This window comes from Miniopterus schreibersii (genome assembly GCF_964146895.1).
Source record: "Miniopterus schreibersii genome assembly, chromosome: 12".
Classification (NCBI taxonomy): Eukaryota; Metazoa; Chordata; class Mammalia; order Chiroptera; family Miniopteridae; genus Miniopterus; species Miniopterus schreibersii.
The window spans coordinates 27,477,498-27,504,020 of record NC_138112.1 but is presented as its reverse complement, the minus strand read 5'-3'; the positions used below and the strand labels follow the sequence as shown (position 1 = coordinate 27,504,020).

Here is a 26,523-nt window from a genome sequence, read left to right as displayed (position 1 = left end):
TCAGTAATGTAATACAGGCAGAAACCCAAGGAAACCCTCAGAACTATCTGTAATAGAGTCCACCACTTCAATAAAATAAATGTAAGACTTACAATTAATTTCAGTGAATTGAAAATCTACTATTTGCCAGGTAGTACCAAACATGTTCATAGTCAGGATCTCATTAAAATCTCAGAACTACAAAGATAAAGAAACCAAAGCATTTAGAATTTAAATAGCATAGGATAGCAATATGTTTTCCCATGATAAATACACAAAAGTTTTCTAATATATTTGCCAGCACTTATTTAATTTAGCTGCTTGACAAGTTGGCACATTTGTATCCTACTAAGGCTTGATGACTTCATTTTCAGGAAGCAAAAATACAAATACTCTCTTGGACAGATAAAAAGTCTAAAATTTTGTTTTCTAAGTAGTCATGAGTCCCGTATGGATGTTCACCCTCCTTCTCCCCTTTTGGAGAAAAACAATGCCACTGCCAAATTAGATGACTTTCTTCCTGGAAGCACATTTAGTTTATTATAATAGTCTCAAATAGTTTAAATAACACCTTCTATGTTAAACAAAATCATTTTTCAGCAAAGGAAAATACAGTCTTTTATCAATATATTCTATAAACTGTTCTCAAGTTCAATTTGGCTCTAGGTTCCATGGTTTCTTTATAAAGGGAGAGGCAATTCACCATACAACCTTTCTTATTTTAACTAAATTCCTCACAGCAATGATCTAAATTCATAATTGGGACTGACTCAGAACTTTCTCCAAATCCCAAGGCCAAGTCAACACTAGGAGGCTCAATCAATTGACAATGCCAGAAAATCAGTCCAGATTATAAGTGATAATCAACAGATAAACTGTTTCTTTACTGAGATTTCCCACTCATTGAATATTAGTAGATACATCACCCTATATTTGAAAGCAATTTGAAGGCCTATGGGGTCATAAGGAAGACTGTCTCTACTTCCTAGACTTAGAAGAAAGACAAGAAGAAACATCATTGAAGGTATCTTTCAAGAAGCCTCAATAAATTCGATTTTTATGAAATAATCTCTCAAAAGAGTTTTATGTCTGCTTTAAATGCTTACTCCATGTTCATAAAAATAATTCCTGTGATTTGTTTACATTGTCTTCATAATTAAACTTGGTGTCTTTATGAATAAAATGGAAAATGGAACCCCAATTTATATCATTGAGCTATAGTAAAAAAGGGTTACCTTCTGATAGTTGACCAGAAATAAATTAAAGCTGAGGTTGCCAATTAGTAAAATACTTGTACTTGGAAATACAGTTTCCGCGAGCTCAAGCTCTTGGTTTCGTCATATAAAAAACTATGGCCTCTTTTACATTGACCTGTGGATGACTTTGATTCCTTGTCTTGAATAAGTACACAAGATGACTAAAGATGCAAGATTGAAGTAGTTTTCAGATTCCATAGGGGAAGCTATTAAAAAACAAACAAACAAACAAATCGGAAAACAAAAGCAGGACCTAAAAACCACCACCAAAGCATAGTGTGAGAGTTTTTCTGGAAAAGGCCCGAACCAGATAAGAGAAGAGAGAAGTGAAGTAGCTTACAAAAAGTCATGTGATCACCAACAGCTTAAGAATATACACCAAAATACAGAAAACAAAAGTTTCAAAAGGAAAGCATACAGTCACTCAAAATAACACACAATGTCAACTCAGTAGCAGGGGAACCCTGTAAGCTGACCAGGCCAAAGCCAGAAGTTAAGTTATATCCCATAGAGAACAAGACATATCTTGCCCATTAAACATAGAAACAAAGAAAATACTCAAACACTTACACTGGTCTTCTTGTCAGCTTCATTTCCAAAACACTGATTGTCTTTATTCTGTTCAATCCATGAAGCATTTTCCTTTGGTCTACTGCAACCTGTAAGCTAAAAAAAAAAAAAAAAAAGTCTTTCAAATTTTTACGTGCACATTACAATGTCTAAGAACTGAATATTATTACATATTACTTGTGTCGGTTTTAGAATATGAATACACTGTTTAACCCATTTTTATGTTGCTCCCAAAGAGAAAACATAACATGAGACAGTTATTCAAGGGCAAGTTTATAGATTTCAAAGCGTTTCATCAGGGAGTGAACTTGTATTATTCAAATGTAAATTTATGATCTGGTAAAAGCTGAACTTGGTTCATGGGAAGAGGAAGATAGAAGGGTTGATGGCATTTTATGCAAGTTTCCACACTTGCGGGAATCTCCACTCTGCGGTACCCTCTGGAGCCCACAGAACCAGCAGAGGCACTGAGTGACTTTGTTCTGGACTATCTTTTCGAGGACCTTTGTGTGACTACAATGTTGGATGATTGAAATAATAAGTTTTCTCATTGACCATTGTAAAAGATTTGTGTTCCCTAAACTGAGGGTTAGACTCCATTGTGTTTGAATGTATCAATTGCATTGTCCTGTAAAAATCAGGGCTTGAGGAACTGGTTCAAGAAAATGCTTCTGGCTACTGCTATTGTTGCAAGTAATAAAGCCATTTGTCTTTGCCCTTGGAGTCTTCTGACAGCATCCATGAAACTGGGTTGCAAGTAGAGTAAAATCCTAGGCCCTTCACAGTTCTTGACAGTTACAGTGACAAGGACAGAGTGCTGACAGAGTCATGATTTTCTGGATCCTATAGCCTCAGCTATTCCAAACATTAGAACTACCTAAATCCATTGCACTGGCTGATGGCACTTAGTATGTTATCTTTCCAACGTCTTTTTTCTACCCCACTGGCACTCAAGGTCCAAGGCCAATTTTTATTCCCACGGCGAGGCCTCCAGTAAGTTCACAGTGCTTCCTCAATACCTGAGCTCCCCTGCAATCTGCCATAAGACCTAGTGTGAGTGGCTTTACTTTCTGTTGTTCAAAGTTGTTACTATACTGACGATGCCCCGTTAGTTGGTGAGTCAGAAGATCAGCCTGCAGGAGTGGGTAAATAAACTGACAGAATTGAGGGGCAATCTGGGCAAATTCTCTCTAGCTGTCAAGGAAAAAACTGCTGCTTTTTCGTCTCAACCTCAAAAACAGGTCCAGTACCATACTGGACTCTAAATACTGGAGAAAATACAGTCTTACTTGGACGTTTGACTCGGTCTTTATTGTCAGCTAGTGCACAAACCAGCATCCATAAAATGAGGTCCAAATCAACAGGCTATGTTGGAAGCTCTCGGCAAGCCGTGGCACGCTCTCTACGTCTGCAGCCACAACGTTAGTGAGTCCTCTGAACCAAAAGCCTTTATGAGTAAGAGAGGCTGACTGGAACCTCTGGCAAAGGGAGGCAGCCTCCACCCCAAGTCCCCTGAAGCCAAACCCCGGGCTCAGTGGGATCCTCAATTCACAGAGGTTTACACTAAATGCCTGGACTTGCTTCACTAATGGTTTCGCTAAACTGAAACCAAGTGTGTCCTCTGGGATGTTGATTCTGTTTGTTCTCAGTTCCAGCTCTGCAGAACTGAAAATGGATGTGGTTCCTCCATTCCGGGGGCAGAAGTCAAGGCTGTTCGCACAGCTCTGGTCAGTATGCTTCCTGGATCTCAGGAATGGACTGGCTTTCTGTGCTTTTATATCCCTGCCATTACTCCTTCCACTGTTAGCATCCTGTCAATTTGGCTCACAGAAATAGTAATTTTATTCTACACTTCTATACTTTATTCTTGTAAAAATAAAGACTTTTGATTACTCTTGCTCCCAAACTAGCAATCTACTTCTGACCCTCTTCCCAGAATCAATACTCTTGAAAGACGTAATAGTTGTAATAGTAACAATAAAGAATAGTTTAATGAAAAATTATAAACTAGGTGGTTGGAGGGTATGGATAGATAGTTTATATTCATTTCATTTAGATTGAAACAGAAACCTACGAAGCGGGCACTATCATCCTTACTTCCTAGGAGAAAAAACAGAACCTAGTTCTGTCCGAGGGTGAAGTCTATGCGCATAAGCACTGCGCGAAACTCCTGCGCCACTTCCTTACCACTCACCTACCCTTTAACCTTTCAAATTGTGGTCCCCAAACTACCGGCATCATCATTACCTGGGGAGACTTGTTAGAAAGACACATTCTTGGGCCTCAACCCAAGAATTCGAAACTGCCTACAGTGGGGTACTGTGATCTGTGTTTCTTGTGTGAGTTTGACACATCGAGTTTGAAAGCCACTCATCTATATGTCAAAACGTCAAATGATTTCAAGTGCTTAAAATAAGTAAAGTGAGCCAGGTGCAAGAAATATTTAGGAAGAGATGGATGGTCCTTGGAAAAAACGAGAGCCCATGCCCTGTCTAATAAGAGCAGTCTCTAGTCATTTCCACGCATTTTTGTTGCAATGAAAAACCCAAACCTAACGTCGCCAGATGTTTAAAATTTTCAAGAGAATTTGCAAGTCTGAACTTTTATGTGAACTACCTTGAATTTTAAATGTTGACAAAAAAGTATATATATTTTTTAAAAACCATATGAGCTAACACAGAGTAGATCAAACGAAATATAAGCTTAGGCTGGAGCCTGCGTAGGGCAGCCAGTCTGTGAGTCTAGTTTCGGCCTCAGAACCCGACCATTTCCTCCCTGAATACCGACCTGTGACTTTCTTTTCAGTCTCTGAGCGCTGCCATTTCTTCCCTGAATAGCGGCCACCCTCCTAAACTCACCGAGGCTCTCCTGGTCCCCGCTGGCTGCCTCTTCCTTCCTTCCAGCGTTTAACATCATTAACTACTTCCTCCCCTGGAAACTGTTATCTCTGCATTCGGAAGCGCATCTCTCCAGTTGACGCCCTATCTTTAGGGTGACTGATGGCTCTTCCTTTCAATTCTTCTTCCTCTTTTTAGCACCTGAGCTCAGCTGTTTTTCCAAGATTCCTTTCCTGGACCCTCACTCCAAGACTCTCAAATCTACAGAATCTGTCCCCTTATTTCTAGTCTTACATTTTCAATTACTTCCTTGTATTGCCTCTAAAAATCACATTGGTACCTCAAATCTGTTTGATCTAAATGGAATCATTTCCTCTTCAGAACCCACATCTACTCCTGGGTACCCCATTTCTGTCACTACCCAATGTTTTAAGGACTATATACATGCCTCCCTTCTCCACAAAGACTATACTAATCCTGTTTTTCCAGTTAGATGGAGCGCTGTCATGTCTGATGCCCTAGGGATATATACTTTTCCTTTACATTCTTAACAATGATTAATACAACTGTTTTTTTATAGAATAACTTAGAATATAAACAACAGGAAAAATGAATTTAGCATTATTTTTGTCTTATCTACTCAAGTAGATTTTAAGCTCCTTGAAGGCAATTGGTATCCTTCACATGCCTGAACAAAATAAATGTGCATACATAATTACTAAATTACTTAATTACACTGTTCACACAGGTGTATTCTACATTACACAATGTCCTGACAAATATTTACCAACTTTACTTTAAATCGATCCATCTTATTTATATATATTATATTATATATATATATAGAAAAGTTTTCTACTTAAAAGAATCTTTAGCAAATGTTTTTTAAATCTGTAACTCTTCTTGTAAGATAAATAAGCACTCACCTGATTTAAGTGTTTTATAGTTTTATTTGTCTTTTTAACTTATTTTATTTGTTTGTTTATTTATTCAGACGATTTTGCTCAAACCTGGAATTTTTTTCTTTGAAAATGAATGTTAGTATTGGTGAGCATCGTGCACAAAATCTGTGTCAAGAACCAAAAGCCTTATAAACTCCCAAAAGTAAGTCAAAGTTGCTCTGTGACACCAGCCACTGAAAGCACTGACCCCTCCCATCCTCTGTGACTGAACTGGATAGATTAGCCAGAGGCATACCCCAGTTGTACTCTGGAGTCATCCAATCCTGTTAATATTTCCCAGCTTTTATATTTATAAAGCACCTAGTTTTACTTCACTTTGTAATATCTTCAGATATAAGAAACATTGCCCACTACAGGACTATGAGGTTGAATACTTTTTCATGTCATAGGAAACAACATGCTGCTTGCTTTGTAGATTGTAGCTCAGCTTTACAAACTGATGCATTTAAACTATAACTGTTTCCTTTTGCAAAGAGAAAACTCCATTATTATGTATACCTTGAGGATAAAGGCCTCAGGATTTCTTTAGAAGCAGAAGGGAGAAACAAACTAGGCATTCCCTAAGAGCTCAAGAGGAGAGAGTATCAGTTTTCAAGAAAGGTCCTCAGCCTGTTTATTGATTTAACAAATATTCATCAAATTCTATTACACATGGTCCATAAACAACAGAAACAACAAAATTAATGTGAAAAAGAAAATAATATGTATACAAACGTCACTGTAAAATCAGGTAGAAGGCTATGAGCATCATAAAAAGTGGGGACAAAGTGCTCTGGAAACTCAAAAAGGGATCAATTCAACAAACATTTCAATAACACTCTGCCAGAGCTTGAAGGAACTTAGAGGGAATTAGGTGAGACAATTCTATAAACTGATCATCTGAATTCAAGTTTGAAATACAGAAACATACAAAAAATGCCATGAAAACAAGTTGGACATTGGCAGAGCCATGAGACCATAAAGCAAAAAAAGGCAGTTGGAGAACTACATTTATCTAATGTTGATCAACCATGAGGCAAGGAGTTTTAAAAAATAAAATAGAAAAGGTAATACACAGAAACCAGTTTAAGAGTGTCTTAGACTTTAAACCAAATAATTTAGATTATCTCATGGGAAACAGGAAACCAAAGAAGGGTTGAGGGGAGACACAATAGGGAAGTAGTAGAGGAGCCAAATGGGAGAAATATTTAAAAAGTTAAGATCACACAGACATATTAGCCTTATATGATATTTATATTATTTTCTTAATTTTAAAATGCAGTTTTGAAATAATTTCAGGCTAAGAAAATGTTGCAAAAATAGGACAAAGAATACCATGTTCCCCTCATACACATTTCCAAAATGTTAACATTATAAATAACTACAGCACAATTATTAAAATCAAGAAAATAACATTGATGTATAAAGCTTATTCAGATTTTACCAATTATCCTCCTAATGTCATTAGATTTTGGTACAAGTTCACTTATTACATGATTTTTACCTTTTTTTAATTTTCTTTCATCTGGAACAATTCAGTCTTCCTTTGTCTTTTAAAACCTTGGTATTTGAAGAGTACTGAACAGACATTTTGTCAAATGTTCTTAATTTGGGTTTGACTAATACCCTTTATGATTAAATTCAGGTTATACATATTTCATGACTTTACCACAGAAGTGATAATGTGTGCTTCTCAGTGCACATGCTGTTAGTCTGTCTCACTGACTGGCATTGTTACCTGTAATTGCTTGGCTAAAGCGGTTCTGCCAGGTTTCTCCACTGTAAAGTTAGTATTTTCCCTGAGCAATTAGTAAGAATCTAATAGAAGATAATCCAGTGTAGGTTAAATCCTGTTTCACCTACTTCACTCACTAATTTTAGCATTCATCAATCATTCTTGTTGAAACTTGTTACTCTGGGAGTTGCCAGCGGTAGTTTCCCAATTCTTTCATTCCTTCTGTGCTTGTTAGTTGGCAGAAGAAGAGCTTTCTCTTCTTCATCTGTTTATTCATCAATTCACATAATTTTACCAATATAAACTCATGGATTTTCATTTTATTGTATGGATCATAATCTATTGCTCAAATTGTCCCATATTTGCCATTGGGATTCCCTTCAAGTTGGCCCCTGTGTTAGCTTCATTAAGTTTTGAGCACTTTCTTTTTTTTCCCATTGTTTTTTTGTTTTTTGGTTTTTTTTAAGAGAGACTGGAAGAGAAGGAGGGAGATGGAGAGAGAGGAAAAGAGAGGGAGAGACATCAATGTTAGAGAGACATATGGATTGCCTCCTGCATACGCCCCGACTGGGGCTGGGATCCAACCTGCAACCCAGGTATGTGCCTTGGACCAGGAATTGAACCTGAGACCCTTCAATGCCCAGGTTGACACTCTACCCGCTGAGCAACACTGGCCAGGTCTTGAGCACTTTCTTACTTTCTGGCAGAGTGAGATGTTTTAGGCTCGTCTTGTACTTTATTTCTTTGCCTCGGTCTTGATAACTATACAAAAAGATATAGTCATAGAAGTGTTACTCTCCTATTCTTTTTACTCCAATATAATCATCCTCTTTAAATAACTAATATCTGACCAATTCTTCCTATTTTGACTCTTGCACAAGTAAAGAAATATATATGTGTGTTTTTATTTCACCTAACATGAAAGATAGCATGTGATAGGCATTCCTTGGCACTTTGCTCTTTTTACTTTAACAATATATCTTGGAAATAACTCTATATTAGTTCATAGAAATCTCTGTCATTTTTTGCATACTTGTACTGTAGTTATCCAGACTTTTTAAAGATTTACAATAACAAAGACTCCTGTGTTCAGCCATAATAGAATATGTGGTACTGGATAAGACCAACTATCATAAACTGGAGGAAAAAAATATATGAAGCACTTAAGATTCTGGACAACAAGCAATGCAAGACTGTAATTCCCTGAGAAGACAGAAACATATAAGTAGAGCCACACAATTCCTCTGACTTTCTGGCTGGAGGTACTTTCTGCACTGAGGAAGTAGTAAAGGCCAAATAAGTAACAGTGGCCTCTCTGAGTTGAAGCAGTTTAAGATCAAAATTTAGAACTGCAAAGGAGCTGAAATTTGTAGAGCAAGGTACCAAAAGGAGAAATCTCAGAGGAGAAGTTGCTCTGGAAACTTGCATAGGGTTTCTCTTAAGACTTTGGCTTAATAAAATGCTTCACATACAGAGAGAAAAAGTCTTCAGTGCCTGACATAAAACAGTTTCTGGGGACCTGTAAGCTGAAGAGATATTTTAGAGGTTGCACAGAGCTGATAAATAAGCCATCTGACCAGTCAGAGAGGAGAGAAAATACACAACACTCCAGGAATTCAAATTGAGGACCTGGAAAGCCATGCCTTAGGAATAGAGTTACCCTATACTAAAAATAATGGGTATTCCAGACCTGCTATAGCAAAGCTTTAAAAACAAACGTTGAAAGTATTATATTCACCTGTCAGTAAGTTAACTGCCTGCCCAACAAAATTCAACAGTATTTAAAGGTGGACAACAAAATCCAAATTCTCAAAATGAAGAATTCATACTATTCAGTATGTAATCAAAATTTACCAGCCATGCAAAGAAGTATAAAAATGTGACCTATAACCAAGCAGGGGCTAGGGGGTGTCAAATCAGCACAAACAGATCCAAACATGCCATAAACATTAGAATTAACAAATGAAGATTTAAAAATAGCTATTACAAATATGCTTAAGGATTTAAAAGAAAAGTTGAACATAATTAGTGAACATATAGGAGAAAATTAATAGCAAAATAAAAGTATATAAAAAAAACAAACAGAAATTCAAGACCTAAAAAATTCAATATACAATTAAAAAAAAAAAATTATTGGATGGCTTAACAGTAGATTGGATACTACAAAAGAAAATAACAGTGAGTCTGAAGATGAGGCAATAAAAATGATCATAGAGAGAAATTAAAATACAATTAAACACCTACAGAAAATAACTCACTCCCATATATATAACTGAAGTTCTAGAAGAAGAATATATAAAGAAGATTGGGGTAGAAAAATATTTAAAGAGATAGTAACTGAAACTTTCCAAATATGATGAAAAACATAAACCCAAAGATCCAAAAATCTCAACAAATCCTACAGAGGATAAACACAATGAAAGCTATACTCAGGCACATCAAATTCAAAATTCAAATTAATGGAAACCAAAGATGAACAAAAAAAAATCTTAAAAGCAGTAAGTAAAATGGACATATTACAAACTGGGGAACACCTAATAGAGGAGATAAAAATGGAATTCTAATAAATATTGAATTAGTCCAAAAATAAAAAGCAAGAAAGAAAAAGAAAAAACACCATGGAAAACGAAGTCAACTAAGTTGACTTCTGTATTACAGAAATCAAATCTTACTCTACCAGTGATTTGAATAAAGGAAAACAGAACCATGGGATGATAAACCAGAGAGAAAAATGTTAATGAATGAGAGCTAATCTGGACTTAAAACCTAAGAACTATTTCTTCATCTGAATTTGTTAATTTATCAATTCAATATCTATATACATACACACTGACCACCTAGTCTGTCTATGCCAAGCATAAAAGAACCACTGTTGAATAAAACAGGGCCACAATCTTTTTTTTTTTTTTTTTAAATATATCTTTATTGATTTCAGAGAGAGGAAAGGAGATGGAGAGAGAGAGATAGAAACATCAATGATGAGAGAGTCATTGATCGAGCCCGCAGCCTGGGCATGTGCCCTGACCGGGAATCGAACCCCGATCGCCTGGATCCTAGGTCGACGCTCAACCGCTGAGCCACGCCCAGCAGGGCCAGGGCCACGATCTTTAAGTTGAAGATTGCCTACTTGAGAAGGCAGACACTGAACAACTGGCCATAGAACCCTGTAATAAAATCTGTGAATAGTGCCTGGCCAGTGTGGCTCAGTGATGAGCATTGACCCATGAACGAGGAGATCTCAGTTCGATTCTGGGCTCGATCCCCAGTTGTGGGCATGCAGGAGGCAGCCGATCAACGACTCTCTCTCATCGTTGATGCTTCTATCACTCCTTCCCTCTCCCTTCCTCTCTCTCTGAAATAATATATATATATTTTTAAAAATCTGTGAATACTTCTGCTGAGAGACAAGTGTCAAGAGGATAACAAAATGCTAATTAATGTATGCCCAGACATTTAATGAAATACAAATATTATACTCTTTACTTACCAAGCCTACAAAAATATAAAATTCGAAGAAGTGTTAGCAAAGGTTTGGAGAAGACGTATTATTCTTCACAGCAGGAGTGGATATAAATTGGTATGAAAATTCTGGAAATATCTTTCAAAGGCCTTGCAAATACAGTTACCCATTGACCCAGTTATAAGACCTGATTTTGAACTGCAAGAGGCCAAATGGGGCCAACCACAAAATTACATACAGGAATTAATTCCCATGAGTTTATACTGATAAAAAATGAATGAATAAACAAATATATATATAAGGGGAAAGGGAAAGCTCTTCCTTATAGGGAAATGCCAATTAATAAGTACAGAAGAAATAAGAAAATCACTAAGTGGCAGCCTCCATAGTGATAATTGGTTCCGGCAAGAATGATAAATGAATGCTTAAGTTAGTAAATGGAAATGGGTGAAACAGAGGATATTTATTTAAACTCAAAGCATCTCTTACAAAATTCTTACTGATTACTCAGGAAAAATAGTAACTTTAGACTGCAGAATCTGGAAGCTATCTAAATCAAGTGAACGAAAATGAATATAATCAATGGTTGGACAAATAGACACTTTCTGAAATCATGTATCCCTTTTGTAGTTCTTCTGCCAGATATGCTTAATCTGAATTCAATCATAAGGAAACACCAGAAAAACTCATATTAAAAACTATTTTACAAAATAAGTATTCTTGGATAGAAGAAAAAGCTTTTAAAGAATTGACCAAGATACGTAAATATAGTTAAATATGTATTCAGATACATGGCAGTAAAACTGATAATCATCAGAGACAAAGAGAAAATCTTAAGAAATGCAAGAGAGAAAAGACTGATTGACTGCAGGCAAATAATTAGAATAAGCAGCTTCTCCTCAGCAATAATAGAGACCAAAGACAACAGAATATATGTTCACAATGTCAAGAGAAAATAACTGTTTACCTATAAGTATATACGTACCTAAATTATCAAGTAAAAGTGAGGGTGCAGGTATACAAATATTCAGATAATTTAACAACCAAGATCATTACAAAAAGAATCATTAAAGGATATATTTCAGCAAGAAGAGTGACTTCAGAAAAACACATAAGTATATGGGCCAATGGTGAACATATAATTTAATAAAATATATCATAAATTTAGTAAGCCATTGATTTTTTTAAATTAATTTTTATAATCAAGTAAGGATAATGCGTTGGGAGATCGGAGTGTTCAATAAAGTTAAGGTACATTAAGGTCCATGTCATATTTGGGAGAGAAAAATATTTAACTTTAAATTTCTTAGAGTAATTTATAGATTATTGTGTATGTCCAAAAGTTAATCAAAGAAAGAATGGAAATACAATCAGAAGTTTCCAAACCAGCAGAGGAAAAAATTAAACACAAATACAGAAATATTTTTAGTACAATAGGAGATAGAATTGGGTGCAAAAGGTGGAAAGAAAAAAGGTCAACAACAACAAAAATGTCCTACAATGGTAGAATAAGTCTAAATATTTTGGAACCCATAGCAGATGCAAATGAAATAAATTTACCTATTTACCTATTTAAAATAGATATCAGACAAAATAAATGTTGGTAATGATAGTTAATATTTATTGACTGCCTACTCTCTAGCTGCTTCATAAGGATTAACTCATTGAATCATCACAATAAGCTTTGAATAAGGAAGCTGAGGCTTAAAGAAGTTAAATAAATTGCCTAAAAATACACAGCAAATAGAAGGTGGGACTGTGTTTTCCACCCATATAGTCTCACCCCAGAGTCCATATTCTTAGCCACTGTTCTATTCTGCAATGACTCAGTATAGTCATATGATCAAATGTTATGTATCTATTAAAGACTATGCTATGGGAGAATCTTTATGGATATAAAAATACCAGCAGATTATTTTAAATATAAAAGGTATGTAAGAAAAGAATATACAAGGTGGGGCAAAAGTAGGCTCACAGTTGTTCATATGGAAAATAACAAATAATTAATAAATGATAATACAAGAATAAATTCTGTGTTTCACATACTCACAACTACAAACCTACTTTTGCCCCAACCTGTATACTAATGATATCCAAAGTCTGTTAAAAATAAAATACACACACACACAAATACTGAAAAACAAATCCACCAAAATATAGTTGCGATTACTTATGGACATTGGGAAAGGTGACTTTTATTATGTTCTTTATATATTTCTGTATTTCCCACAGTGAGTAACACTGTATGTTATTCTTTTCAAACTTTTCTTTGTTGAGCCTTGTACAGTGCCTGGCACAAAGTACCAGGCTTTGTTAATGTTCAAGGAAGAAAAACAGAACCACAAAATCCTCTCATTAACTAAAGATCGGTGCAAGCTACTGACCTGGGGAAGCTGAGGTACCCGACTCTCAAGGCTCAGATCGTAGAGGCATATAAAATGCACTCTTTCTAAAAGATACAACGAAGCATGAGAAAGAGCAGAAATCCTTACAAGCTGCCTTCTTGTGTTATTCTCAGGATCTGATTTTTGGATCCAACCTAAACTGTAGCTTCAGAAGAAGCCTGAAATCAAAGGCCTGGGCTGTAGAAATGTAGTTAAATAGCAGCACTAGATAGAACATAGAGCCCAGGAATGTCAGAGCCGCAAATGTATTCATGGAGATTGCCACCTAGAGATTAACTCCCTCAGTTTCATACATCAGAGAAAAAGACCCACAGAAGCAAAGGGACTTGTCCAAATTTTACACAAAGTTTCACAGAAGAACCTAGGCCGGAATTCAGGGTTTCTATCTCAGAAAAGAAATTGAGGCTTATTGAGGTTGAATTACTTGCCCCAAATGACTCAGCTACCAAAAGACATGGCCAGGATTCTAATTTAGTTTAATAAGATTCCAAAACCCATCCTCTTTCTGAATTATGATAGGCAATTCTTCAATTGTTCAATAAAAATATTATTTGATTGATAAATCTATCAAACATTTATTCAACAATGTTTATCACCTACCACTTCCATTTCATTAGCACTAAAGCAGAAACAATTTATTTCTTCTTTGATGCTCTTTTTTCTTGTTACTTGAAAACATATAGGTGCAAAAGTAGGTTTACAGTTGTAATACAAATAAATAATATGTTAATTGGTAAACTAAAAGACAAGTAGCAACTGTGTTTCGTGGACTCATAACTGTGAGCCTACTTTTGCCCACCCCTGTGTATATTCCAAATCATGATTTGAATATTATACCTTCAAGAATTTCCCCTGCGATATCTTTTTGTTGTTGTTTAATTTTATGTGACTTAGGCTCTGAAAGACCCAATACTTTTTGAAAAGCAGGTGTTTTGTCATATAATTGCAGCTCTCCTTTTAGAATTTAATTTTCCTTCCATCCCCTTGTCATTTCTCCCGTCAGCACTGCACACAGTGCATAACAATAGTGGCACTCATAACCCAGCATAGCTCTTTGCCCCGCATGCCTGATGTTTTCCTGCCTCCCTGTTGTCCCCGACTAAATGTATTTTTATATTTAGAATGTACTTGCAGCACAGCCACTTCCTGCAGGAAAGGAGAGTGCTGTTGTGGTGTGACTATTGTTTCTCAGTAGACAGAACAAATGCTAAATCTCCTTGCTATTAGCTTGATGTTTTTAACCAGGCGTCGCCCTGGATGAAAGTTCCTAACTGAACGTAACAAGAGGTCACTGTCCTTGAAGGCTTCCAGGAAATGCCTTTTTCCACTCTAAGTCTGTACAATGTGAGCATCTAGACAAGGAGATTACATACCATTCTGCTCCTGTATTTTCAGATTTGCCTCACCCTCGTGATATGGAAACATGTACAGTAATGAAGAACGTACCCATTCATCTAATGAATGAGACCAAAATCTATTTTATTTTTCAAATACATTTTGTTAGTTGGGTAGATGTGAAGGAATTCATATATGTCATAATGTCTTAGTACCTATTGTAGGACCTATTCTAGGCACTCTACTTCTATGATCTCAATTTATTTTTCACAAATACCTTACAAGGTAACTGTCAAACCATTTTATTATAAAGCTGAGAGTGGTTAAGTAACTTGTCCAAAGCCACAGAGCCGAAAGATGATGGAGCCTGAATACAAACCAAAGTGAGCCTTTTGCTCTGTACACTGAAGCACACTTCTCATTTAATCTAAATGCATTAAAGTCATCAAGTGGGGAGAAAAAAATGCAATGAGAAATACACTTTTTATTCAGCCTTCCACATTGCAGTTGCTAAGGAAATATTAAATCAGTTAGTTGTTGTAGAATTGAACCAATTATACCACACTTTTTATTGAAAACACAAAATGCTTTTTTACAATCATTGAAAGGCTTTAGAAATCTGTGTATTTTCTAATATAATTATCTGCCCCTGTGTGTGTGTGTGTGTGTGTGTGTGTGTGTGTGTGTGTGTGTGTGTGTGTGTGTTTGAGAGAGAGGGAGAGAGAGAGACTTACAGGCAGATTTAGCTATTATTCTAAGGTGGAAATCACTCCCTAGCAGCAAATTCAGAAATTTAGCTGGGAGCCAGAAGGGTAGGAAGCCACATTTACGAAATTACTGGCAAAGTAAGAATCTTGATAATTAAAAATAGGAAAGAAAGAAAAAGGGGGTGGGGAAGGCACAAAAGACACTTCAAAGCAAGTGCATCAAGTTACTATGGCAACCAGAGGATGTGGGTTGAAATTTATGTCTTCATTGTTCGAGCAGAGAGATTCTAAATGACACCCTAGTGGCCTGATAGTCATGCATCTCCCTGAATGCTCTCGCTTATTACTCAAGAGTGCTTTTGGCATGAAGAAGGGATAGAATCACAGTAACTTTGTCAGTTCCAGCCTCCCCAGTCTCCTTCAAGAGAAAACACTTGTTTCTGGAGACACAGCAAGCTCATTTTCAGAGTCAGTCTGGACCAAGCCTAGCAGAATATTAGCATCCTCACGTTCACCTATGGCTGAGAATAGCAGGCATTTGTCTTCCTGTCTTAAGTCCAAGTTCCAGGGTGCCCAGAATTAGCTGAGCACTTAGATGTTCTCCTAAATTCCCCCGTGCTCTCCCACTAGGACAAAAGTCTGCCTTGATTCCCAGTCAAATGAATTAGCTCTTCTCAATCAACACTATCAGTGTTATTAACAACACTGTCAGCCACAACAGTCTAGTATTGACATTTATCATCAGTATTACATTTATTACCTCAACAATAAAAAAAAAAAAGTAGGTATTATCTACAGGTGCTCGATTAATGTGCTTTGATTTATATGTTGCATGTACATGGGAAACTGAGGTTCAGGGATATTAAGTGACTTATCTAAGGTCCCAAAACAGAGCCAAAATTTGACTCCAGATCTAATGACAAAGTCTTTTCCTGAGGATTTCACTTATTACCTGATTCACCGGCTTGTGGTGGGGTCCATGTTCTAACACAAGCACACTCACGGAAACACAAGACAAGTGTGAATACTATGGCTTCCTGAAGGCTGCTGCTGCTATACGCCCATTTACTGCACTGGGCAGGCTGTGACATCAGGGACAGCAACTCCTGTCCAAAGGAAGTCTAAATTAGCCATGCTCCCTTTACCTCGGAGCGCTGGATTTCTGATTGAGAGCGGAGGCTGCTTTGAATCTGCACCCATTACCTCACTGGAACTGTGCGGGTTTGGGCTTCTCACCCCTCCTCATGGCCCTCCGTGAAAGGGACTAGGAGGGGAAGGCAGCTCAGATGTTCTGAACATCTCTTACGTGCTAGGCACTATAGTAGATCTTTTGACTATACTTTCTCACTAAATTCCTCCAAAAAAAAAAAATCAAAAAAATCTATGGGCTAATTATTTTCATTCCTATTTTACAGATTTGACAACTAAGAATCAACAGATAAATAAGTTCCCAGGGTCACACAGTTAGTAATTATTAGAGTCTAACCAAGTCTCTTTGATCCTAGTCTCTTGCCTTTTTATTTTTATACCCTGGCATGCCTCTCAACATAGCCTGTCCAAGTTATAACAACCTTTGGAGCTGGAGGGAACCAGAATATATTAATTTTAAGTGATGTAATTAGTTGTTTCTATAAGTGCAATTAAAAGCAATAAAAGAGAGGGAATGGTAGGAGTTAGCTGAATAAACAAAAAGAAATGTGTGTGTAACTCAGTATCTAATCCTACACAAGGGAACTTTTGACAGAGATTCTCCCTTTTCTTAGGAGTAGGTCAGCATAGACTAGGGAGCTCTGCTAACCAGGACTTCATTCTTTGTAATAAATTTTTAAAGTGAGCAAGGTACTTACTAAGTGACAGCAGCTCTTGGTGTGACTATTTCTTGACACCACCAAATAGTTTCCTCCAACTAACACTGGTTGAAGTCATGCATAGAGATTCAACTGACCTCAAACTGCCCATTTCCCTCATTCATACAGCAAAGGTTAGTTCCGTTTCCCAGAGTGGAATTAGATAATCACTACCATCTTCCATGTCACAGAGGTAATACCATTTGGACATAAATTAATACACATAATTAAAATTTTAATATAAACTTATATTAGAATTTAGCCCACCATTTTCCTTATTACACTTCTGTAATATGAGCTCCTTAGGAGAAAAATAAAAGCAAATTACCAGTTTCCAATAGAACAAGTGTGAATAGAATAAATTTAACAACTATACTGTGTTATCATAGCAACCAAAGTTTTAAAAAAAAACCTGATGTGATAAAAAATGACACAAGAGAACAAATGCATCAAGTTGTTATGGCAACTGGGGAATGTGGGTTGAAATTTATGTATCTAGAATCCAAGAGAATATTCTAAGCAACTAAAATAAACATTTGCTTATTAAAATATCCCCCAAATAGTACTTAGCTATAACATTAAAGTGTTTTCATTATTTTGTCTGCTTTTTCTTTTATTTTATTTCCAATGGGTGATTTTAAATTGTGAGCATTTGTATTTTCAGTTCAGCTTGCTTTTTGGCAACCAATACACTAAGATGCAATTAGGTTTGCAAAAAACAGTGCAAAAGCCAGTTTCAAAATAGCATCCTAAATCATGTTTAGGTTTCTTTTACTCTTTTAATCTTCTTTTAACCAAATGCCTATACTATTCACTTGTGTTTCTTAAAAAAGAAGCTGTCCCTACTTGATGAATCAAATTCATTATGGCCTCTTTACCTGACTTTGGAGGTCTTCCTGTTGGGCAGGGTATGTGCTGAATAATTCTATAATAAATTTAGATATTTAGAAAGCCTTCTTATGTTTTATGCACGCACACACACACTTCTTTTAATAGCAGAACTGGTGTTTTGGACTAAACTTTCAATTTTCCACATCACTTCGCTCAGGCTCATACAGAGTATCTCATTGTAAGGGGAGGAGAAGTGAGATTCTCTCCTAACTCCATGCCTTTTTGTACAAGATTTTCTTTCCCCCTGCCACTTACACTCTTCCTTCCATCCTTCTGTCTACTTGGCTGGTTCTTAATCATCCTTTAAAATGTAGTTTAAATGTAACTTACCACAGTCAACCCGTTTAGCCACCTGTCCTTCACCTCTGTCCTCATTGTGCTCTGTCCATCCTTCTGGCCAGCCCTCGGTAGAGAATGGAATGAGAGAAAGCCCATATAGTTGGGGGAGGGAAATAGCAAAAAGCAGAGACATTTTCATTTATCAATTCAGTTTATTTTATTCATTTAGTCATTCAGTCAGTCAACAAATATTTATCGAGCACCTACTATATGTCAGGCTGTATCCAGGTGTCGAGGGTACAGCTGGATCTCACTTCCATATTCAGCTGGAAAATACAAGTATTCTGGTAGAGAAATAGTCTACAACAGCCTGGCTCTGCAACCACAGTCATAACAGAAGCCAAATCTAAAGAGACAAGGCCAGAGATAATCCCTGCCCTCAATCTCTGAAACCCAAGAAGAGCAACAGAGAGCACCTGGAAATTTCCCTTATCCCCGAGAAGTGTGACAGTGGAGAGTGGGAGCTTGCCCTTGGAGAAGCATTCGAATTAGGTTGAAGAGGCCGAAGTGATCAGCATGGGCCTGATAAGCAAAGTGCCAAAGGGGAGGAGAACATTTTAGTGAACCATGCAGTGAAAAGACCAAAGTCTGAAAGGTTAAGATCGGTGGTGCATGGGCCAGCTAAATAGCCATCTCTTATGGTGAATAAAGAAAAATTGAATTTATTTAAGGCAAAGGGGATGGGGGTTGGGGATATCCAAAGGGAAGGGCTATGAAGCACTGAGTCAAAGGGTATTGGGTCCATGACGGCAGCAAAAATATACTCGGGACAGTGAAACAAGGAAGAGCATAGAAGGAGCAATAGGAGAGCCCAGGCTGGGCTGCTGTGGCTCACTGAGGAGTCAGAGAACAGGGGGCCTTGGAGGCAGGTTCAGCGGGTAAGCCCAGGACAAACTGCCGCTGCCCATTGCTCCCCTGGTTGCAAGTCTCCTGGGGTCCCGTCAGAGGGAAGAAGGGGGATGGGGATGGCGCCGGCGTGCTCCCCTGGTGGGGAGTTCACACTGGGTCCTTTGTCCTGAGCGTATTTTTCTCTCTCTTGCCGGTGGAAATCTTAGGGGCAGTCTCAGGGGAGGGTCTCAATAGAATTTTCATCAGCTTTCCAAGTGTGCTTTTTCCAGGGTGGAGGTCTCCACTGTTCCAGGGCAGGGAGTCATTAGTCAATGTAGCTGATCCTCAGGCAGCCACGGTGCCACTTGTCTGGTTTTGCTGCTTTTCTGGCCTGGAGCTGAAATACAACTGAGGCCTAGATGTTATCTTTAGGGAGGAACACTCAGGGGATTTAAACCCTGTGACCAGCGCGATATGCTGGGGGAGGACAGGTTAGCCTGGGGCGAGGTTCTTGTTTTCCCAGTTTCGCCCCTTGTAGGCATCCGGAGCATTCTGCCCTGGTGAGTTTCTGTACCTGGGTTTCTGTACCTGGCCCATCCAACAGTCTTCTTTTCTCGACAAAGGCAGCTCTAGAACAAGGGCACATCAACCTCTTCCCTGAAGCTGAAATGGCATTAGCCCCTGCCCCTGTGGAATTTCCATCGAAGTTCTAGGGGAAGAAAAGCAGTGATAAGGGAGAACCCTGAACTGACCAAGTAGAAAACTAGAATTGGGCAAATTTAAATCATAAAGTGAACGACGTTCCCTGAAAGTGATCGTGATTTAGAGATTATGCCTTCACTAGAAATGTGGAATTAATGAAATATTTTTAAAATAGGAAAAATTTTAGAAAGTACAATTTCATGTACTTTGGTTTTCAAATGAAGTATTAACTCTTTGAAGAGTAACAATCTTTAAATACTCCTTTTCCTTTGGAATGAGAACTTTTACACTAGGCTGCTTTCTGAAGACTAGCAAACTCCACCCGCTTTACCCCCTTTTATACTCAGAGAAGCCAGTGTACAGAGGGTGAAGGGATTGCACAAAGTCACAAAATCAATGACAAAGACGGTATTTGAATCCTAGTCCCTCGACTTCCATTCCAGTGGTACTTCCATTATCTTACAATTTCTCTGACAACAAATGAGAAGCACTATACACAGATACTGTGGAGACTGGAGTTTCATACTATGTGAATGTTTACAGAGATGCAGTTCTAAGAAAAATTATTCAAAGTGAGCCTTATTTGAATTGTCTCTAGAGATCGCTAATTAGATAACATGCAAAGTCGGCAATCCTAACTGAGACAACAGCTGAGCCCGACAGAGGTGAGCTGGTCAATGTTTAACAGCCTGCTTCACAAGGAGGAGGAACCCCAATTAGTGGAGGTTGCTAATTTTCATGCTATAAATACTCACCATGACCAACTTCAAGCTACCAAGATGATATCAACCAGGTGGCAAAATTCCTTGATAATTTAAAAATCAGTTTCATGAGCTGATTACAAACTGGCTCTAGCATATCACTGTGGGCGGGAGTTTTTCTTCAAAGCAGAGGCTGACTAGCATTTATTTGTTAGCATTCAGGAGATTTCATTGGGACAATATACCTAAGTGCTTTAAGAACCAATATACAGTTAGCATGAATGATTATCATGAAATTAGAGTACTTAAACTAATGTGCATGTAAAGAGTAGCTTTCTCGTGCAATCTCCCCCAGTCAAACACAAAACAATGTGTTAGATCTTCACACACAGGTCTCTGGTTAGAAGTAATTGAGAGAACAGAAACCAAGTGTAAGCTCCTTTTTGTAAGATCTGCATTAAAGTAATCAACTGTACCTCTTTCACTTTGTAACCTTGTATTCTGCTCATCAAAAAACAACAGAACAGCTACATCTATACAAAGTCTGAATGTCTCTCTCTCTCTACCTTGTAAAGATTAAAGAAAACCGAGGGTAGGTTTAAAAGGACTTGTGAAATGTGGTTATGGTGAGGGAGCACAGGCACTAAATTGCTAGACCACTCTATGTAAAAAGAGAACCATACAATTTGGTGAGCTTTTTTCAGGCATAATTGAACTTGCTTTTTACAGTTGACATATTACTAAAATGTTGTATTGTGTTAAATGGGAAAGGTCAAGTCACATTTTAGGTTCATAGGCTATTTTTTTCTTTTTGATCCTAGATATTTTTGGAAATCTAAAGAAAACTCTGAACTTTTTACAGAAAATACATATATTAACATATGCAGAAATTTTTGCATAAAATGTTAAAAGGTTGAAAGACATTCTGTAATTCAACCATGGGCTCTCTACTCACATGAAGAGCCCATATTGTAAGTGTATTAAGAAATCTCAAAATTCAAAATAAACCCATGATGATTACTTTTAAAAGGCAATACAATTACTTGTAAAAGAGAGCAACCACCTTAGTTTGTATTTTCCTTAAACTAATCTTTGGTTACTGAGTTGAAAGACAGAGTCATGAATTTGAGGAGTTAATGGGATCAAATACAAGTCCCTTATTTTACAAAGGAGGAGACAGAGGCCCCAAGCACTGAACCAATTAGAACAAAGTCTCCATGACAAGCAGGCCTCATGCCGTTGTATAATGGAACAGTGGTGAACATCAGAAGCCCTGAATTCATCAAGTCCTGGTGTCTAAGATCTACATGGTACTGGGCACATCATTTAGCCTCTCTGGTATTATCTCAGCTAAAAGCTTAGTGATAATGAAAAGTTGTTGAAAGGATTAACTGGGATAATATTTGTGATAACAGTAAATATTAAAATGCCATATAACAACTCAATAAAATCATAATAATGCTCTGGAATGGAAGAAAATATCTTTAAATCATATACCTGACCAAGGGTTAATATCTGAAATAACATAGATAAAAAACTATACAACTTAGTAAACAAAACAAAACAAAAATCCACTAAAAGTTGGGCAGAGGACCTAAACAGACATTTTTCCAAAGAAGATAATACAGATAACCAACAGGTCCAAGAAAAGGTGCTCAGCATCACTAATCATCAGGGAAATGCAAACCAAGACCACAACGCAATATTGCCTCACACCTGTTAGAATGGTTATTTTTGAAAAGATAAGCAATAACAAGTGCTAGAGAAGATGTGGAGCAAAGGGAGCTATCCTACACTCTTGGTGAGAAGGTAATTTCGTGCAGCCACTATGGAAAACAGTATAGAGGGTCTTCAAAAATTTAAAAATAGAACTACCATATGATCCAGAAATTCCATTCTAAGTATTTACCTGAAGAAAAGGAAAACACTAAATTAAAAGAACATATGCATTCCTGTGTTCATTGCAGCATTATTTACAATAGCCAACATACGGCAAAAGCCTAAGTGTCCATCAACAAATGAATGGATAAAGAAAATACGAGATAGATAATTATAGATATAGATAGATATAGATGTAGATATAGATATATAGATATAGATAGATCAATATGATTTCCTATGTGTCTTTTCTTTAAAAATAGTAACTTTTCTTAAAGTAATGGCATATAAAATATAAAATAGCTAATATATATTTCATATATTAGAGCATAAATTAAAGACATAATTATATCAAAAGTTAAAAGTAATATAACCCCTTAAATCCAAGCTAAACAGCTCAATCACTGTATTTCACTGTTATCAAGTAGAGACTAATTTTCTTTCTCATTATAGAGCTTTCCCTTGATATAGTTCTTGCCTATTTTCTTCTTTATCCTGTTTTCTGATACTATCAGAGAGCAGGTATTAACTATTTAGCATTTTAAGGAGTATGGTTTTATTAAGATGGTCTCTTAATTAAGATGGAAAACTACTTTTAAATTTTTGCTTTGTAAAGGCAAACACATTTCAAACACACTAAAATGGCTAATATAAAAATATTGAACATGCCAAGTATTGAGGTTGTGGAAAACTCTCATACATTGCTGGTGGGAGTATAAAATGGTACAATCACTCTGGAGAATTATTTGGCAGTTTCTTATAAAGCTGAATATATGTCTACCTTAGGACCCAGCAACTACATTCCTAGGTATGTATCCAAGGTAATTGAAAACCTATGTCCACAAAAAGACTGGAACAAAAATGTTCATAGTAGCTTTCATCATAATACTCATCAATAAGTAAATGGAAAAAATTACTCAAATTACTCATCAATAAGTAAATGGAAAAACAAGTTGTATTATAGTAATACAAAGCAATAGTATTCAGCAATAAAGGAGAATGAACTAATAATGCATGTAGCAATATCAATGAACTTATAAACATTATGTTGAGCAAAATAAGCCTGACACAAATGCACACATTCTCTATGATTCCATTCACATAAAGTTCTAAAAGAGGCACAACTGCCCGGCCAGGCGTGGCTCAGCGGTTGAGCATCGACCTAGGATCCAGGCGATCGGAGTTCGATTCCCGGTCAGAGCACATGCCCAGGTTGCGGACTAGGAAGCCAATCAATGACTCTCATTATTGATGCTTCTATCTCTCTCCCTCCCTCTCCTTTCCTCTCTCTGAAATCAATAAAAATATGTTTAAAAAAAAACAAAAAAAGTCAGTCCCTTAAAGACTCAAAATATCATAGTTAAAAATAAAATAAAATATAAAATAAAATAAATAAAATAAAAAAGACACAACTAATCCATAACAAAAAAGCCTAAGAGTAACATGTAAGATAATTGGAAAGAGGCATCAAAAAGCTTTCTGGGTTGATGGAGGTTTGGGGTGGAGGTTACGTGAATGTATGCAAATATCAAAGTTCATTGAACCAAGCATTTAAAATCTATGCATTTTATTGTATGTAAATTACATCTCAGCTGTTGCTTGGCTTGTCATTCTAAACATTAATTCTAAAATTCTCCCTCTCAAGGTGAGACTCTCAAGTTTATTTTATAAGGCCAGTATTATCCTAATTCCAAAACTAGATAAAGCCACTACAAAGAGAGAGAATTATAGGCCAACATCCCTGATGAACATAGATGCAAATATCCTCAACAAAATAGCAAACCGAATTCAACAATACATTATAAAAATCATAGACTATGACCAAGTGGGGTTTGTTCATGGGATGCAAGGTTGGTATAATATCCACAGATCAATTAACATGATACACCACATAAACAAAATGAAATATAAAAATCATATGGTCATATCAATAGATGCAGAAAAAGCATTTAACAAAATCCAACACCTATTTATGATAAAAACTCTCAGCAAAGTGGAAATAAAAGAGACATACCTCAACATAATAAAGGCCACATATGCCAAACCCACAGCTAACATAGTATTCAACAGGTAAAAACTCAAATGCTTCCTGTAAAATGAGGAACAAGACAGGGATGTTTGCTTTCACCACTTTTATTCAACACAGTACTGTAAGTCCTGGCCACAGCAATCAGACAAGAAAATAAATAAAAGGTATACAAATTGGAAAGGAAGAAGTATAACTATCATTATTTGCAGGTGACATAATACTTTATATAGAGAACCCTAAAGAGTCAACAACAAAAAAACCTACTAGAACTGATAAATTAACTCAGTGAAGTATCAGGATGCAAAATTAATATTCAGAAATAGGTTGCATTTTTATACACCAATAAGAACTGTCAGAAAGGGAAACTAAGAAAACAATCCCATTTTACAATTATATCAAAAAAATACCTAGGAACAAATTTAACCAAGGATGTAAAAGACCTGTACCCAGAAAATTATAAAACACTGAAGAAAGAAATTGAAGAAGATAGAAATAAACGGAAGCATATATGAGGCTCAGGGTTAGGAAGAATTAACATCATTAAGATGTCCATAACTACACAAAGCAATCTATAGATTTGGCACAATTCCTGTCAAAATACCAATGATGTATTTCACAGAACTAGAACAAATAATTCCAAAATTTATATGGAGCCAAAAAAGACGCCTGAAACAGCAATCTCAAGGAAGATGAACAAAGTCAGAGGTATCATGCTACTTAATATCAACTATACTACATGGCTATAGTAATCAAAACAGCATGGTACTGACATAAAAACAGACATCTAGATCAATGGAACAAAATAGAGAGCCCAGAAACAAACCCACACCTGTATGGTCAATCAATATAATTCTTCCTCTTTTGTAATAGATTCATTTTTTAACAACTACCAAAGGTAATTCTTATGTAGGTGGCTCATTGACCTCTCTTTGAAAGCTGTGAGGGATTAAAACTTACCCTTATACTAATATTATGCTTTTCACAAAATAATAAAAGTAAAATAAAATAGAGCTTTAACCATGACGCTGGCAACTGCATATGCAGTGGAGGACAGATAAGTAAAGAGAGTAAGCCACTCAATCACACAGCCTAGACTGTAGATCCCAGACCTGGATATGCCAGATTCACATAGGAAACCTTATCAAATAGGTTCTACACTGTAACAAGAAAGCAGGATCTTCTTATGGTAGTCCCGGGAATCTATACTTTTAAAACTCTCCCCATGGGATTCAAATGAGCAGTATAATTTTGGAAATAGATCTGGACAATAAGTATTTATTAAGGGAGAGATCAAAGTGTGATGTAATTTGCTGTTCAACTATATCTTCTCTTTATATCTAAAATATTTCCAAGGTCCAATCTTTTCATTCTCAATTTTTCCAAGTGTAATGCAAAATATTTGCATTTCTTTACTCAATAACCAATAAAGGCAACATTTTATAATAGAAAGATCTAAAGATTTGAAATTAGATAGACCTGAGTTGGAATTTTAGCTCTACCCACTTCAAACCATATGACATCGGAAAAAAAAATTTATCCACTTTGAGCCTTATATTCAATTTTGGCCAAAATGGAGTTATTTATGTCACTTTGACATAATAAATGTGAAAGCATCAAGTACATGGTATATAAACCATAAGTATTTGCTTTATTTTATCCCAATAGATGTTGAAGAGATATTCCCAGATTTCATAAAATAAAATAGAAAATCACCTGAATCTGCAATGGAATATATTTATTCTATATCTTTTAATAGGTCAGAAAGTTCTAGTCTCTTATTAGTTTAAGTTCAATAGCATCACATGTATTAACTGTCATCAAAATTTTTTCCAGGGCACAATCATGTAATTTCAATTTCCTTTGGGCACTTGTTTCTCAGAGCTATAGTTATCATAGTTCTAGTGGGATAATTCATTATATCATCATCGACTGGACATTTCATCAAACACATTTCATTGTTGAGACAACTTGTCAGTGATAGTCAATTTGCTGTCTCATCATCAGTATAGTATAGTAATTAAATTTTTATCGTGACAACATCTCATTCCTGTTGCTCATGCATAATTCATATTTTATATTTCAA

General features: G+C 36.4%; 1 protein-coding gene across 2 annotated transcripts in view; it reads right to left on the bottom strand.

The window, feature by feature from the left end:
- DLG2 (discs large MAGUK scaffold protein 2) overlaps nt 1-26,523 on the bottom strand; it is a 1,618,243-nt gene that overhangs the window by 1,350,294 nt on the left and 241,426 nt on the right. For both annotated transcript variants that reach the window (XM_081155084.1, XM_081155073.1), the window contains exon 4: nt 1,806-1,901. In XM_081155084.1, coding sequence (XP_081011210.1) covers nt 1,806-1,901 — 96 coding nt within the window. The remainder of the gene's footprint in view (nt 1-1,805; nt 1,902-26,523) is intronic.